Below are 16,434 nucleotides of genomic sequence, written 5' to 3' on the forward strand. Positions count from 1 at the left end.
GGAGCAACGATGTCTGGGTCCTTGACCTCGAGCAGTGGGCGTGGTCCAAGCCGAACATCTCCGGCCCCAGTCCTCATCCTCGAGGTGGCCAATCTCAGGTGCTCAGGAATTAAAATAACTATTCAGCAAACACTGTAGCATCTTCCTGTTAGGATGGGAAAGGGAGGAGGGAGTCAGGTAAGATGCCAACATGCATAAGCCAAAGAGACTTTGTCGTTCTTTTTTGCTGGTATTTATTTTTCAACTTCTAATGGGTTGTATTAATTTTTAGTGGCTTTATATTATGCCTCTCCCCAAAGCATTTACTTTGCTATTTCATTTCTCAAGAGAACCCTGCATTTTATGTGGTTGGTACGCTCATTTTAATGTTTGATCAACAAAGGATATATCCATTCAGGTGAATCATCAGTAATTTGCCCCCAGAGATCAGAATTGACATGGTTTGGGGAGACTGGAGAGCTTATGATGACTAGAATACTCTCATTTGGGATCTGGGTAGGCTGTTTTCATATACCACTGATGCATAGGAGGTCAGGTGCCTGTGTCTTTGTGGTTTTATTTTAAATGTCTTCCTCTCCCCAGATTGTCATAGATGATGCAACTATCTTAATCCTTGGAGGGTGTGGCGGTCCCAACGCTGTGAGTATTGCTGGTGTGGCATATTCCGATGCACACGTTGCTAAGTGTTCGAAACTTGTTTCCCTGTGTCACCTTGTAAGCAGTTATAAGACCATTTCCACATTTGTATTTAGAGAATACGTTTTCACTTTGGGTATATATATATAACCTTTGTATTTTCTGGCTGAGATCTGCTTTTTGTTTTTGTTTTTTGGAGGGGGAGAGGTACTTTTAATCAGAGATGTTCGTCTCTTAAATATTTGTATATTCTCCCTACTCCTACTTCCTCTTTAGGCTGTAATGCTGCTGTCATGTTTTCTAGGAGGAGTGGGACAGAAAAACAGTTTACGTGGAATTTATTTAAGAATGCAGATTCAGAATGTTATGGATATGTATTATTTACGCCACCTACCCATGCGCTGTACCACAGGCAAAATTTAGAACCACTTAAAATTCATTCGTAGGTCACAAGCACAGTTTCATATTTCCAGGCCAGTGGTGGTATATGAATAAATGAAGGGGCATGAATGAATGGCTAACCAAAAATTTTGCTCTTCTGAAGAGCCCACACACTCTCTAGACCAAACAGCATGGCTTTGAGATTCCAACTATGTGTGTATGTTTTGTAACCTATACCACACCTGAGCCCTCCTGTCGGTCCTTCTCTTACAGCTCTTCAAGGATGCTTGGTTGTTGCACATGCATTCAGGCCCCTGGGCCTGGCAGCCACTCAAGGTAGAAAATGAAGATCATGGGGCTCCAGAACTGTGGTGCCATCCAGCTTGCCGGGTGAGCAGAGGACTGACAGGCCAGTGAGAGAGGACGTCCTAACTGTAGGGCCAAATTAGCACGTCAGACTTCTAAGCAAATTTGTATAGAAATGAAAAATACCTTGATGTCATAAAAGAAGTGGGCATTGACCATAACTCCTTGAGCATTGCTCATATATGAACCTTTAGATGAGAAACCTGTGTGGGCCCCACTGATCCTTTTTTTTTTTTCTTTTAAGTGTATTTATTTATGTAATCTCAACACCCAACGTGGGGCTTGAACTCACAACCTCAAGATCAAGAGTAGCACATTCTCCTGACTGACCTAGCCAGGCGCTCCCCACCCCACCCCATATACCCCACTGATCCTTTTAGTGCTAGCTTTTTAAGCATCTCTTTGTCTATGAACCTTTCTTCGGGGTCCCCAAACCAAAACTGATTCCTCCCTCCACCCCTCCCCTGTCCTGTACATACAACTCTAATGGTAGCACCTGTCACGCTCCAGCAAAAATTATCCCCATGTTTATCTCCCCTTCTAGCCTAGAAGGCAGACTCCATTATGTTCATCTCGGTGCCTCAGGTACCTACAAAATGCCTGGCCTCCCCAGATGCTCCTGATCAAATGTTTGCCGTTTAGACGAATGATCAGAACTGAGCACAGGTCTTTTGTCTTCCAGGTGGGGCAGTGCGTGGTGGTCTTCAGTCAGGCTCCTAGCGGGAGAGCCCCACTCAGCCCAAGTTTGAACTCTCGCCCATCACCTATCAGCGCCACTCCTCCAGCCCTGGTTCCCGAAACCCGAGAGTACCGCTCTCAGTCTCCAGTAAGGAGTATGGATGAAGCTCCTTGTGTTAACGGCCGCTGGGGAACACTGAGGCCCAGAGCTCAAAGGCAGACCCCCTCAAGTTCCCGGGAAGGGAGCCTGTCCCCAGCCAGAGGAGATGGCTCCCCCATCCTCAATGGTGGGAATTTGTCTCCAGGAACAGCAGTGATTGGTGGCTCTTCCTTGGACAGCCCTGTGCAGGCCGTGTCTCCTAGCACTCCATCTACCACTGACGGATATGACCTCAAAATGGGACTTTCTTTGGCCCCCCGACGAGGGTCACTACCAGATCAGAAAGATCTGAGGTTAGGATCGATAGATCTGAATTGGGATCTGAAACCCACTTCGAGTAGCAATCATATGGATGGTGTGGACAACAGGACAGTCGGGGGAAGCACGAGACACCCTCCCGAACAGACGAATGGTGTGCATACCCCACCACACGTGGCCAGTGCCCTCGCAGGGGCTGTCTCCCCAGGTGCCCTGCGTCGGAGCCTAGAAGCCATCAAAGCAATGTCATCCAAAGGCCCCTCAGCACCCACAGCACTAAGTCCTCCTCTGGGGTCTTCTCCAGGCTCCCCCGGGAGCCAGAACCTGAGCAGTGGAGAAACAGTGCCCGTCCCTCGCCCAGGGCCTGCCCAAGGGGATGGGCATTCCTTACCTCCCATTGCCCGCCGCCTGGGCCACCACCCTCCGCAGTCCCTGAATGTTGGCAAACCTTTGTACCAGAGTATGAACTGCAAGCCCATGCAGATGTACGTGCTAGACATTAAAGACACCAAGGAGAAGGGGCGGGTCAAATGGAAAGTATTTAATAGCAGTTCTGTGGTCGGACCTCCTGAAACCAGCCTGCACACAGTGGTACAAGGCAGGGGCGAACTCATCATATTTGGAGGACTCATGGACAAGAAACAGAATGTGAAGTACTATCCAAAAACAAACGCCTTGTACTTTGTGCGAGCAAAGAGATAATATGTTCTAAACCCCCTTCCCTTTCTGTGGCTTTTAATTTTCCAGTGTGCAAGCATTTGGACTGCGAATTGGGAAAACAAAGGACAGAATTACCCCATAATTACCCCAAACCCCCAGTTCCCAACCTCACTCACTGCAGGCTGGGGTCAAACCTCCATTACGAAAAAAATTATATATAAATATATAAATCTATATTATATAGCCAACTCTGTTTACAGAGAGGGAGAGGTCTCCGTCCTGGTTCAGATCAAATTGTTGCTGTGTTTTAGCAGAGGCTCGGCTGCCTTTTTCTACATTGCTGGTAACTAGACCAAGAATTTAGGGAACAGACTAATGTCAGAACTTAACCTAAGGCAACTGAAGAGCCCCCATAAGTCCTTACGTGGCCTTCTTGGAGTTAGAGAAAGAAAGAGCGTGTGTAAGGTGCACAGGTGGAGTCTCCAGACCCACGAGCTCCAGGAGCTGGCGGGGGGGAAAGGAGCCTGTAGAGAACTGTTCCTCCCTTCCCTTGAAAACCACAGACGACCCGAGCGGTAATGCCCTCTGCCTGGCCCCGTTCTGCCCTCGTGACTGAGGAAAGTTACCCAGCCGGGAATTCTTGTCCACATGTGTGTGCCAGGATCACCGTGAGACGATGTTTATGCAGACACGCCTGTCTACCTAGTGTCTGCTGGTCTTTTGCGTGGTCCCTCTGTGTCTCAGAAAAAACATTTTGGTGTCTGATTTTGGAATTTTCTGACAATCGTATTTGATTGCAAGTTGCCAAAAACCACATTTGTTCCCTTAAAACTTGATCCTCAGAGGCTGCCTTTTTCTTTTCTTTTTTTTTGGGTGGGGGGGGCATATGTGGATTTTTTTTTTTTAAGCCCTAAAAGCTTTCTCATTTTCTGTTTCTTTTACAAAGCTAAGGTGCCCAGGGAAATCTCTTAGAGATATTTCTTTTCTGGAACCCTTTCTCTGGTATCACTTAGGAGGCTGGTAGGGAATTCCAAGATGCCAGTATCATGAGAAGTCCTTGAAGCATCAAAAAATACTGTTTTTTCCCTTTGGGGCTTGTTTTTACTTCCAGAGCACATGGGGCCCACCCGTCCGTATTCATGCAATGTGGAAATTGATCCTGGAAGGAAATCCTAGTAATAGCTCCTTCTAGAAATGATTTTTGCCCTTGTGGTGACATGCGTTTTTCTGCCTGGCTGTTGATGGTGGTTGGGTTGAGCATCATGTGCTTAGCGTCTTTGCAAGGCTGACCTCGGGAGCGGCCCCTCCTTTGTGATTGTGCTGTTCACGTATGACACAAATAAGGTTTGGGTTTTTATTTCACGCCATTTCTGAGATAAAGTGCAACCAACTGGAGCATGTCTTTGGTTGACATAGGAAGTTACAAGTTTACCAATCTTCTTGGAAGTGACCAGTCTCTAAACCATGGGCTGGACGTAGGAGATGTTAGAATAAAGTCAAATGTCACCACTTAAATGTGGATTCTTGGTGATTTCTCATCAGTGCAAAGAGGATTTTTACTTTGCCCTTAGGATTTGAATTTCAAAACATTGCATTTCCCATCTTTCACACTCCCCTTTTTCTTGTTAGCATTTCCCAAGCACAAGCCTGCTACAGCTGGCCCTGGGTCCTGGCTCTCGGCCAGCACTGAGCAGTCTGTCTGATAAGTGTGTTTTCTCCTATTACATCATGTTGAATTCTTTCCCCTGGCCATTAGCTTTTACAATGTGGTCTTGGTGGGAAAGCCCCTGTGGTGCCAAGCGCAGGAAGGGGCCAGCTTGCAGGGAGAGGTCTGTGTTCCAGAAACTGTCCCATGTGCTCCCTTAGATGAGGAAACTACCAAGCCGACCTGCTGTGGTGTCCACTACTCACAGCTCAGCACTTAGCTTTCCAGACTCCTCGCCCTTGGGCTGTTGCCGGTCCTTCTTTGGCAAAGACTGTTAGACCATGTGGGGTCCTTAATCACAAGATAAAGCAGCCTGTGAGATTAGATACTACACTATTGCCATTGCTGAACCTTGTTTATGACGTTGCACTTGTGCATGGACAGCATCTCCTAACTCAGTTCCTATTGAAATATAAAGTATTTGGAAGCCTGAAAGTTCAGACTCTCAACTTGGTGATCATTCCCTTTGTCCTGTGGCCTCCCTAAGCCAGCTGTTAGCTTGTGGATTCCCTCCGTTTTCCCCAAACAGGGAGGCAGTGGAGATGATGATGCTCTTAGAAAGTAACCAGCTCCTCGGCACTCCGTGGCATCCAGTATTGTCTACACCGCTCCGAACCAGGCTGTTGACAGCTCCTTAAGAAAAATCTGCCTCATCCGCACCCGGTGTTGTTGGTCTCGGTGGCTCCTGGGCGCTGTGGGCAGATACCTTAGGAGAGCGACTCGACACAGTCAAGGCGATTGTGTCCTCAGGCCCTTGTGAAGCCGCACACACGCGCGCGCTGGGACTCCAGGCGTCTCAGCTGCGGAGAGCATTCTTCCAGCCCCCCGGGGGTGCTTCTGCCAGGTCACATCTAACCACAACTCTGGTTTTGACATGATGCCAGTTTTGTCTTAAAATTCACTGAGAAAAAGGAGACAATTTCTTAAGCCTTCAGGACCACCTAAATTAGCAACTATTTATCAGTATTTAAGTATTTAAAATACATTTTGTTTCTACTTGAAGCTTTAACCCCTTCCATTCCTGCAAGTATGCCTTTGTGAGCCCCATGTCCTGTCCGCTTCATCGGCCACCCTGCTCAGACTCTCACGTGAGAGTCTTTTTGTCTTCCTTCCCTCTTGGACGGAGCTTCCCTTAACTCACTTTACAGTCTGGGCAGCAGAGAGGGTTCTGTGTTTTCGTTCACATTTCTACTAACGTGGATGGTGGGCTGCATAAACACCCCTTCATCCCCCCCAAATAGTATATTTTAGGAGCACAAATGAGGTGTTGAAACAAGCTTAAATTTAGTTGTAATGCTAGGCTCACTCTCCTTCCAGCCTTCTACGGATTGATCTGATGTTAATGTTTGAGTTCTGTATCAAGAGCTAAAACCATGAACTATCCTAGGAACTGTGTTGGAACTCTTTAGAGAAAAGAAGAAGAGGAGGATGAAAGAAAACCAGCTTGAGAAGTCTTGACTTTGGAGAACAGAAAGCCACCAGCTGTTGGGAGAACAGAGGGATACTTGCTGTCCTCTGACTTTATCTTTCTGTGTTTCCGTCTGCTTTGCCTCTTTCCTTCCCCGTAAAAGTGATGTTCCTGGTGGGTTTGTCTGTCTGTCCTTGTCCTTGTGGTGATCCTGGCATGGTGATGTGCTCTGCTTTGCGTTGTCTGTGCTCTCTTACCAGTGCACGAGTCAGTGGGGAGGATCTGAATACCCCCAGGGGCAAGGAAGCCGAACTCTGAGGCCTGCATCCCGTGCAGCCTCCCCGCGAAGTGCAGAAGGCATGTTCTGCACGGTCACCAGTAAGTGGCTCCCTCTCACTGTGTCCGTTGTCAAATGAGAGCAACCCCTAGGTGTCAACTCCACCCCCGCTCTCTTTCCTTCGCTCTGCTCCCCTCCCACCAACCAGGGTGCATGTCAGCGCACACCCATCGTGCCCTGGCGAAGCTGGTGCTGTGAGTGAGGTTTCCCCGCAACTCAGGGGTCCCAGGTGGCTTCCCCTGAGATGGTCATCTTAGGCACGTAACAGTGTAGGAATGAAAAGCGGACTTCACTAATATCTAAATCTCTGTCTGTTTCATTTTTTGTTAAGGTTTTCCCTGATGACTTTTTAGCAATTTAACAAATAAAACAAAATGGACAGAATTGTCTTAACTGTTTTATTAGTAGAAAAGAAAGAAGAAAGAAAGCTGTAGTAGCAAGCAGTTGAGGTTGGAGACGGAAGTTGAAAGCAAGGTAGTTGGGAGACTCCCTCCTCCTCTAGGAGGGGTGTGTTTTGGGGCTGAGGTAGAGAGCTGCCCTTCCCCAGGGACAGCTCCATCGCGGCTCCCTCAGTCCTGCTCGAAGGACTTGGTGTTTCAGAGCCTCAGTTACTACCCTGTGGTGCACACCTAAGAGAGGTGATCAGCTTGGAGCGGAGGCCCCGGGGGCCAGGACAACAGCCACCCCATCACCGGCCTCCTGGGCAAGACGAGGACACGGAGCCCTTGGATCTTGGGACATAATCGCAGATGGTGGTGAGAAACAGGCCTGCGGCTCTAGAGGCCTCTGACCTCATCTCGCCTTCCCCCTTTTAGTACTTCCCCTTGGATACAAGTTTCCTCATCTGTAATTTTAGTTGTTTTTATCTGAAAGGATCACGAGGGTGAACCGAAGTTGAATACGAAAGCTCTAGCACAGGCCCTGGCACATGGCAAGAGCTCGTTAGGTGGTGGGTAGTGTTTGTAATTAACCCTCGAGAAAAATACAGGATCGTGAAGGAAAGGGTTGGGCTCGTTGCGTAAACCGTCACGAGCGTGCCCCTGCTGAGGATTATGCGTGTCTGGTCGTCTGGGTCCTCTTTTAGATGTCACCGTGAGAACTTCTGGGGCTTTTGCCTCTCGACAGCAGTCAGTAGCAGCTGCTGCCATCAATCAGGTCAGAACTGTCTCATCGTTTAATCTCCCTTCCGGACTTCATCCTGCGGTGTGCTCGCTGAATTCTGCCTCCGGCACGTGAGGTATCCTTCTGCCCGGTTGCAAGGGCACACTTGGTTGGCTCCCAGTTTGGAAGTGTCGGTTAGGGACCGACGACACGAGTCTGCCCGGTTGTGTGGGGGCCTGGGAGGAGACAGGCACCGCCAGGGCAGGGGGCTGCCCCAGTGCTGAAGCCACCCGCCAGGTGTGTGCCAGATTCTCACACCCACGGGCCTTTGGGCCGAGCGCCATCGCGGGCTTTTCGTCCAGCGGTTACTGTACCAACTTCGTCCCAGGTTCAGGTGCTGTGGAGCTGCGGCCGTCATCCCGTCTGCACGTTTGTGTTTCCCAAGCTGTGGGGTGAACCTTCCGCCTCTAACAGCAGGTGGTCTGATGCTGTCTGTTCCGTTTACCATACTTTAAGGCGGATAGCAAACTACAGCATGGTCTGGGGAAGGGCCCTGGGGTACAAATGGCCCAGCACCACGTGCTGGCTGCTACTGAATTGGCAAGGGCTAGCATGATTGTTCTGAATTCTGTCACAGTCGCCCTGCGGACGGGTTGGACTTGTCCCTGGTGGGTCTGTTGGGCTGAACAAGGTCCGGTGGGTAGAAGCTCTAGGGAAGAGATTTCAGCATCATTGGGAAATTCCTCCCAATGGCCAGAACTGTATGTATCAGGTAGAACCAGTTTGGCACCATTGGGGGAATTCAAGCACTGCCCGGGCAGTCTATGCATGGAATGTTGTGGAGGAGGCTGTGTTTGGTGGGTAGGGTGCTAGGGGTGACTGATTGGTGGTCCTGGGGAAGGAGGCAAACGCCGGTGCCTGAGGAAGGCCCCCCCCGTGCCCAGTCTTCAGGATATGTCAGACCTGCACAGCCTCCCAGACCACATCCTAACTCGGTCTGTCCCTGCCAAGGGCCATGCTCCTACCCCCTGATGAGCATGTTTCTGCCCCAAAGACGACCTGAACTTGACAGCAGCCTGATCAGCCCCAGGTCAGAGGGTGTGTGAGAGCATAGAAGAGAGGACATGCCAATCTGGGGAGAAACCTTAATGTGGAGACGAACAGAGAAGATCCGTGACTCTCCCAAGGCCTGACCGGAGGTGCCAACCACTGCCTTCTCACGCAGGCCTGGCACAAGACTCCCTCGCCACTCCCCTGGGTGTCTGCAGGCCAGAGGCCTTTGCACATTTGGGTGTAAATCTCAGCACCTAGCCGGGAAGGGGCAGCTCCACACTGCCCTCTCTCCTTCGCAGGCCCTGGCCACTCTTCTCCAGCTGGCTCTGTGGGTCGGCAGTGCAGGAATCACCGACTCAGACTGGGAGGCCAAGGCATCGCACAGGTCGCTACCGTCAGCCAGCTCTGCAGCCCAAGGCTTTACCTCGCATCACCCTCATCTGGGAGCCTCTGCAAAAAGCCAGCCTTTGAGCACCCTGTTGTCCAGCGGGACAGGAGGCATCACCTCAAAATCTTGCAGGCTGGCCTGCTTGTAACGCTGCCATGGGGGACTGGACCCTTGCTTCTCTATGCCTTGCCACCGCCCCCCACAACAAGGGAGCATCCCTAGCTTAGGTCTGCCTTCTGCTCTCAGTGGCCACAACTGTCCCCACTTGCCCACAATATACCACTGACAAAAGCAGCCAAGTGCTCTTGTGGATACTTTGTGAGGTAATGATGTCACCGTTGCTGGAGGTGCTCAAGCAGAGACTGATTAACTCTCACGGGAAGGGAAGGTAGAGCCGAGGTATGCATCCGGTCAAGAATGGGGCCAAGGGACCCCTCCGTGCCCTTTGCACTCAGAAAGGACTTCCTAGAGAGGCTGCAGGACAGGGACGAGGGCTGGCTTTGAACCAGAAAAGACCTTGGTTTCAAAAGCTGGCGCTGTCACTTTGGGCTGAGACAAGTCATCTCACAACTCAAGAGCTGAGAGGGCACCTGGGGGTCCCTTGGTCCCACCTGAGCCTCAGTTTTGTCACTCAAATGGCGGTGATGCTGCAAGCCTCACAGATGAGCGGCCTAGCTGGATCCAGCAGTAACTTGGTCCACGGAGTGGGTGCGCTTCCCCAAAAGACCACTTGGGGGCACCCCGTGAAAGGCTTTGTGGCCTGGGCACTCCATCAGAGGCTGACTTCAGAGGGAAACTGAATGGGCTGGAGGAAAAAACTGCCCATTTCTCCCCTCCCGCTGTTGGTAGAGCCTGGGTAGGGCCCCTTCCCTGGCCTCTGCCACATGTCTGAACACCGTCCCAGGCTGCCTTCCCCCCACGCCCCCCGCCCTCTCTGCCTCAGCCTCCAGCTATGGGAAAGCCAGTGTTGTCTCCACTGGGCTGGGCTGTGGGCCCAGGCCCTGTCAGCATGCACAAAGCTGAGCCGATGTTACAAGTAAATGCCTCAGAAGCCTGGCAGAGTGTGCCATCTCCCCACCGGGGAACCTGTCTGCCCCTGCCCACTGCAGGGAAGAGAAAGAGGGCTGAGGACCAGACCTTACCAGGCAGAACCCTGGAAGGAAGAAGGAAGCTGCTGCCCACCCATCAGCAAGGCCAGGAGAGCCCAGGACTGCCCTTCAGGGTCAGTCATTCTCGGCACACCTGAGCACACACTGACCCTCGAGGCACTGGGACTCGGATGGCTGAAAAGAGGCCTGCTCCTGGAGGAGCTCACAGCCTCATCACAAACCAGGGAGGCATCACACTGGGCTGAACAAAGATGACAAATCCTGAGCTTCAGAAGCCAAAGACAGTCCAGGTGTCGTACTAAAAAGATACAAAGGAGGCAGAGTCAGAACTGTCTGTAACCAACATAGCCAGTCAAGGGCAGGACAGTTGTTGGGAAGCCAGGGAGAGCTAACAGATGGGTTTCTCGTTGCCCCAGCCTCACCCCCACTGAAATGAGAATAGAGCCTTTCTTGGGGGATCCCAGGCCTGGCCTCTGGCAGTCAGTAATGCAGGGTGTTGGCGGGCCTCCAGGCCTCACCCTGGGAAGACAGACTCACTGTGGTCCGGGAAAGGTGCAGAAGGGCTGTGGGAGGTCTGGCATATCCAGAGGGGCTGGGGTTTGGGGCTGAGGACAGTACAGAGTGACCCATATGGATCTGTTGACCAGAGGTCATCCCCCCAGATGTAGCAGGGAAAGAAGCTTATGAGCAGAATCCACAGCGGGAGGAGAGGCCCGCACAGCTGAGTTCTCCCAGTAGTGGGAGGCCCACAAAGGTCCAGGACAGAGGACACCCAAGGAGTGGGTGCCCTCCACAGACATGCTTCCCTGGCACTTGGGCAACACCTCCTACACACTGAACATGAGCCCCAGGGCCGGAAGAGGGGGAGATGAAAAGAAATAACCTCGAGGAGATTGAGTTTAAACAGTAGAGAATGAGAAATCCATTGAATACAAGTTTACCAGGAAATTATTGGATTAAAATGTCGGCAGACAGATTAAATCAAGCCAGGAAACAAAGCTCTGTTTCTTAAACATCTGAGTCTGCCAAGGTAAAAGCTGGTACTTGCTCCAGTAGAAGGAGAGAAATCCGATAAGGGGCTAGGGAACCCCAAGACCCAAGGGTGAGAGGGGCTGTGGCCAGTGCCAGAGGAAGAAAGGAGAAGGGTATTCCTGTAGATGGAGGAGCCTTTGCAAAGAAATCCGAGTATGACCAGCCCTTCCGGAATCTTGAGGTCAGTGTGAGACTGGAGTGCACGGGGCAGAACTGGAGAATGAATTGGAGATGGGGACGAGAGGCAGGGGGGGAGTGGGATCTGGGCCCAGGCAGTGGCAACCAAGAGAGGACAGGATGTCAAATGTGTAGGGAGAGGACGCGGCGCCTGGTGGCTGCCTGGATCAAGGGGGGAGGAGGCCGGCACTCATCCCTGCATGGAGCAAGTGCGGAATGCCACTGTGTGCCAGGCACTGGCCCTCCCCGTGGAGGTGGCATCTCAGTGGGGGGTGAGGGTGGAAAGAGCTAAGCAGGACCATTCCAGATGAGTATCCCGAGGAAAATTAAAGTGGGATGTGACAGAGTGTGATGGGCTTGGGCTCATCAGAGAAGGCCTTTCTGAGGAGGAGACGTTTCAGCTGAGACCTGAATGTAAGAGCAGCCATGCGGAGAAAACAGCAGGAACAAAGGCCCAGAGGCAGGCATGAACTCAACAAATTCAGGGAGCAGAGGAAACGCCGGAGTGCCTGGGGCATGTGAGTGAAGGCAGAGGGTGCCAGTGAACCTCGTAGGCCATGGGGAGGGAGGGGTGGACAAGACTCCAGGTGCAGTGGGAGGCCATTAGAGGGTTTTAAGCAGGGAAGTGACACATGAGGCTGTCCGGGTCAAGGACACCAACCTTGCTGCCAAGCACAGGCCTGGCACATTCCAGGCTCAAAAAAACCTCCCTGGGGATGATTTGGCAGCTCCAGTCCCACACCGTATATTTAAATGGAATCTGGACATTTTTAATCTACCCTCCCGCCCTGCTTATAAGTGCAATTCCCTGGTTATTGGACTATTGTCCCCAGCAGAGTGTGGAATGCACAAGGACAGGGTCTGTATCTCCTTTACAGTTGTCTTTCCAGTGTCTGGCCTGGCACGGGGAGTGCTCATACGTATTTGACAAGTGCATGTCTTCACCCACTCGTGCCTGTAATGTTTGCCGGGCTTCCTAACTGGTGGCTTCTTCCAGGCACCCTCTTCAGGCCATTCCCCAAGCTGCAGCCACAGCCAGTCAGCCAACACGTTTCCATTGAGTTTTTACTATATGTCCAACATATTCTAGCTAGTAGGGGTTATTATGGGCTTAATTGTGTCCCTCTGCCCCCCTCCCTTCTCATATTGAAGTTCTAACCCGCAGAACCTCAGAATGTAATCATATTTGGAGATAAGGTCTTTACTGAGGTGATTAAGTTAAAATGAGGCCATTCAGGTGGGTCCTCATCCAGTGTGACTAGTGTCCTTATTAAGAACAGCAAATTTGTACTCGGATTTGTACGGAGGGAAAGTGATGTGAAGACGTGAGGAGAAGATGGTCACCCACAAGCCAAAGAGAGAGGCCTGGAGCAGATCCTTCTCTCCTGCCCCTCAGAAGGAACCAACCCTGGGGCACCTGGGTGGCTCAGTCGGTTAAGCGGCCGACTTCGGCTCAGGTCACGATCTCGCGGTCCGTGGGTTCGAGCCCCGCGTCAGGCTCTGTGCTGACAGCTCAGAGCCTGGAGCCTGTTTCAGATTCTGTGTCTCCCTCTCTCTGACCCTCCCCCGTTCATGCTCTGTCTCTCTCTTTCTCAAAAATAAATAAACGTTAAAAAAAAATTAAAAAAAAAAGAAGAAGGAACCAACCCTACCAACTCCTTGATGTATTTCTTTAAAAAAAATTTTTTTTTCATGCTTATTTACTTTTGAGAGATAGAGCATGAGCAGGGGAGGGGCAGAGAGAGACAGACAGACAGACAGAATCTGAAGCAGGCTCCAGGCCCTGAACTGTCAGCACAGAGCCTGATGCAGGGCTCAAACTTGTGAACCGTGAGATCATGAGCTGAGTTGAAGTCGGACCCTTAACCAACTGAGCCACCCGGGTGACCGATTGATATATAACTTCTAAACTCCGGAACTGAGAAAACACATTTGTGTTGTTTAAGCCACCCAGTCTGTGGTACTTTGTTACTGTAGGTGTAGGAAACCGATACAGGGGTATAACAGAATGAAAAGACAAGGCCCCTAGCCTCATGGAGCTTATGTTCTAGGTGAGAGAGACAATAAATTTAAAATTTCAGAATCAAGGGGCGCCTGGCTGGTTCGGTTGGTAGAGCACGCGACTCTTGATCTTGGGGTTGTAAGTTCAAGTCCCATATTGGGTGCAGAGATTACTTAAAAATCTTAAAAAAAAATAAAATTTCAGAATCAAGAACAGGAGGGCGTGAAGGAGTGAGTCTCGGAGGGTAAGGGCGAATCCTCGAGTGGAGGAGGAGGAAGGCCTCTGTGCAGGTGAAGCAGCCATCCACGGGAGGTTGTGGGGGTGATGCAGGGAGGTCTAGGTGCTGGACACCGGAGGGCAGAGGTCCTGTGTGGGAACAAAAGGCCGGGCTCGCTGGAGGGCATTGGGCAAGGGGAAAAGCGCGACCATTGAAATGAAAGCAAGAGGTGGTCAGATGGCCACAGATGGCCTTGACGGCATGGAGTTTGGATTTTATTCCGAGGGCAGTGAAAACTATTGGAAAACTATAAGCATGGGTGTGGCATTGCTGGATTTACTCTGCCTAAAGACGACTCTGGTGCCCCTGTGGCGTTCCAGAAGGCAAGCAGGGAAACCTACAGGAAACGGCTGCAGTGTCCAGGCAAGAGAAGAGACGGACACCCGAATCTGACTGTCCCTCCTCCACTCATCCTCCTGGGCATCCCACCCACCCCTGCCCCTGAGGGCCTCAGGCCTGTGTGTCTGCCCGTCCAGGCCTTATGGTGCCCTGTCCAGAAGGTGCTCAATCAATTTGGGAGACGGGGGGAGACCAAACCATGAACAAATGAGTAGATGAATCAGAAAGTTTTACACCATATGGGCCTTTAGATAGATGGTCCACCTGCTTCACCTTAGGCCTTGAGAGGAGAAACATTTTGCTTTTAGAGGGACACTCAGTTTAATGGTCAGAGGGGGCACAGGACAGCAGAACTCACTAGACCAAAATGGTCCACAAGCATCCTCTGAAACGAAATTCTGACCACCTCACTCCCAGGCTCTAACCATCGACTGGCTCTCTCACCAGCAGTGACGTCTAAGTGAGGTCTGTGGACCCTGCCATGGACTGAATTGTGTGTGACTCCCCTCACCCCCGGCCAAAATCCATATGCTAAGTCCTAACCCCCAATGTGACTTACTTGGAGATAGGGCCTTTAAGGAGGTAATAAAGGTTAAATGAGGTAATAAGAGCAAGGCCCTAATCCAGTAATGCTGGTGTCCTTATAAAAGGAAAAGACATCAAGGGTATGTGTGCACAGAGATGAGACCTTGTAGGACACACTGAGAAGGCGGCTGCCTGCAGGCCGGGAAGAAAGGCCACACCAGAAACCAACCCCGTTGGCAACTTGATTTTGGACTTCCAGCTTCCAGAACTGCGAGAAAATAGATTTCTGCTGTTTAAGCTGCCTAGTCTGTGGTAGTCTCTTACGGCAGCCGCAGCGGACTGATACAGAACCCAACTTCTGAACTGCCCCGTGTTCTCATGCAAGCTTACAGACCCATCTGGCCCCCCAAAGCAGGGTCTCTGGAGGATGGACCCCAAGAACCCATGTTTTGAACAGGCTCCTCCTGATGCTCCCGAAGTGTCCTCTCCAGGAGCTCCTGAGGGCGGTGAAGGCTGATTCCCCCCAAAACCTCTGGCCCCTAGATCCTCTGATCACCGGCCTCCCCCTCTGTCCAAGAGGACTTCACATCTGGCCTCCAGGATAACTGGCAAGCTCATCCTGCCAAGCTGCTTCATTTCCTCACACTCCCCGAGCCCTCCAAGCCCTCCAAGAGCCAAGACGGGGCACGGCTAACGATGAAGTGCAGAAACTCAGAGATAAGTCAGATCTGAGCCCTGCCACGGAGGCACTTCAGGTCCACGGAGAGAGGGCGCTCCACACAGCGTGACCAATCCTGAGTCTGGGCAGGTGCGGTAAGAACGGCAGGAAAGGGAGCTGAGCAACCTGGGACTGTGGGCAGGGGTTTCAAGCTGCAGAATCCCGGAGAAATCAGTGCTCATTTGTTATGTTTCCGCCTAGCTGCAGTGGAAGCAACTGACAGCAAGCACCCTGTCTTATACGGCCACGTCCCCTCTACTCTCTCGGACATAATGGACCTCGATGCTTTGTGGGTTGATGGCCCTCTGGCTGCTTTTGGCATGACTAAGAAGGGACCTCCTAGTGGCTGGGGACAAAGTTTAAAAAAACACGAGACCCAGCCTGGCAGAACAGATGTTCAGAGTCCAGGAATCCTGGGTTCTGAGTCTAGTTTTGCCACTGGCCAGCTGTGTGATGTGACCCCAGATAATCATGTTGTCTGAGTTTCCTCACCTGTAAAAGAAAAGAGAGACGATAATATTTCCCATACAGGATTGTTTATAGAATTAAACGAAGTTAACCTCTGTAAAGCCCCCACTGTCTGGCACTGAGTTGGCCTTCAATAAAGGTTAACTTACAGATTATTCCTTACAAAGCAGTGATTTGTCCTACTTGACAAATTTGTCCTACTTGAAGAACAAATCTTCGTGCTACTTGCACGAAGATACTGGTAAAAATTAAGTGTAATAGATAACCTCTCAGCAAGGACCCACCTGCATCCTGTCCAACTAACAGGCATTTACTGAGCACCCCCACCTTCTGGTAACAGGTCGGTGCCCATTGGAAGGGTGGAGGGGGGCTCATGGCCTCAGTGCTGAAATGTCAGCCGCAGAAGGGTAGTACCTCTTGTCTTTCCATTGCCAGTGCCTAGAACGGGCAGAACACATAATAGGTGCTCAGTAATTATTTGTTGAATGGATGGGATGAATCAATGAATGGCCGGTAGACTCCTGTGGCCCTCTGACTCATTTTTTTTTTTTTAATGTTTATTTATTTTTGAGACAGAGAGAGACAGAGCATGAACGGCGGAGGGTCAGAGAGAGGGAGACACAGACTCTGAAACAGGCTCCAGGCTCTGAGCTGTC

The 16,434-nt window shown here is 51.0% G+C and overlaps 1 protein-coding gene across 1 annotated transcript in view; it reads left to right on the forward strand.

The window, feature by feature from the left end:
* The window catches only part of FBXO42 (F-box protein 42), a 100,195-nt gene extending 93,222 nt beyond the window's left edge, over window positions 1–6,973 (forward strand). Inside the window, exons 7-10 of the mRNA XM_078452335.2 lie at window positions 2–98; window positions 583–639; window positions 1,291–1,407; window positions 2,066–6,973. Coding sequence (XP_078308461.1) covers window positions 2–98; window positions 583–639; window positions 1,291–1,407; window positions 2,066–3,181 — 1,387 coding nt within the window. The 3' untranslated portion in view covers window positions 3,182–6,973. The remainder of the gene's footprint in view (window position 1; window positions 99–582; window positions 640–1,290; window positions 1,408–2,065) is intronic.
* The last annotated feature ends 9,461 nt before the right edge of the window (window positions 6,974–16,434 follow it).

The sequence above is a fragment of the Panthera onca genome, chromosome C1 (assembly GCF_046562875.1).
Source record: "Panthera onca isolate mPanOnc1 chromosome C1, mPanOnc1 haplotype 2, whole genome shotgun sequence".
Classification (NCBI taxonomy): Eukaryota; Metazoa; Chordata; class Mammalia; order Carnivora; family Felidae; genus Panthera; species Panthera onca.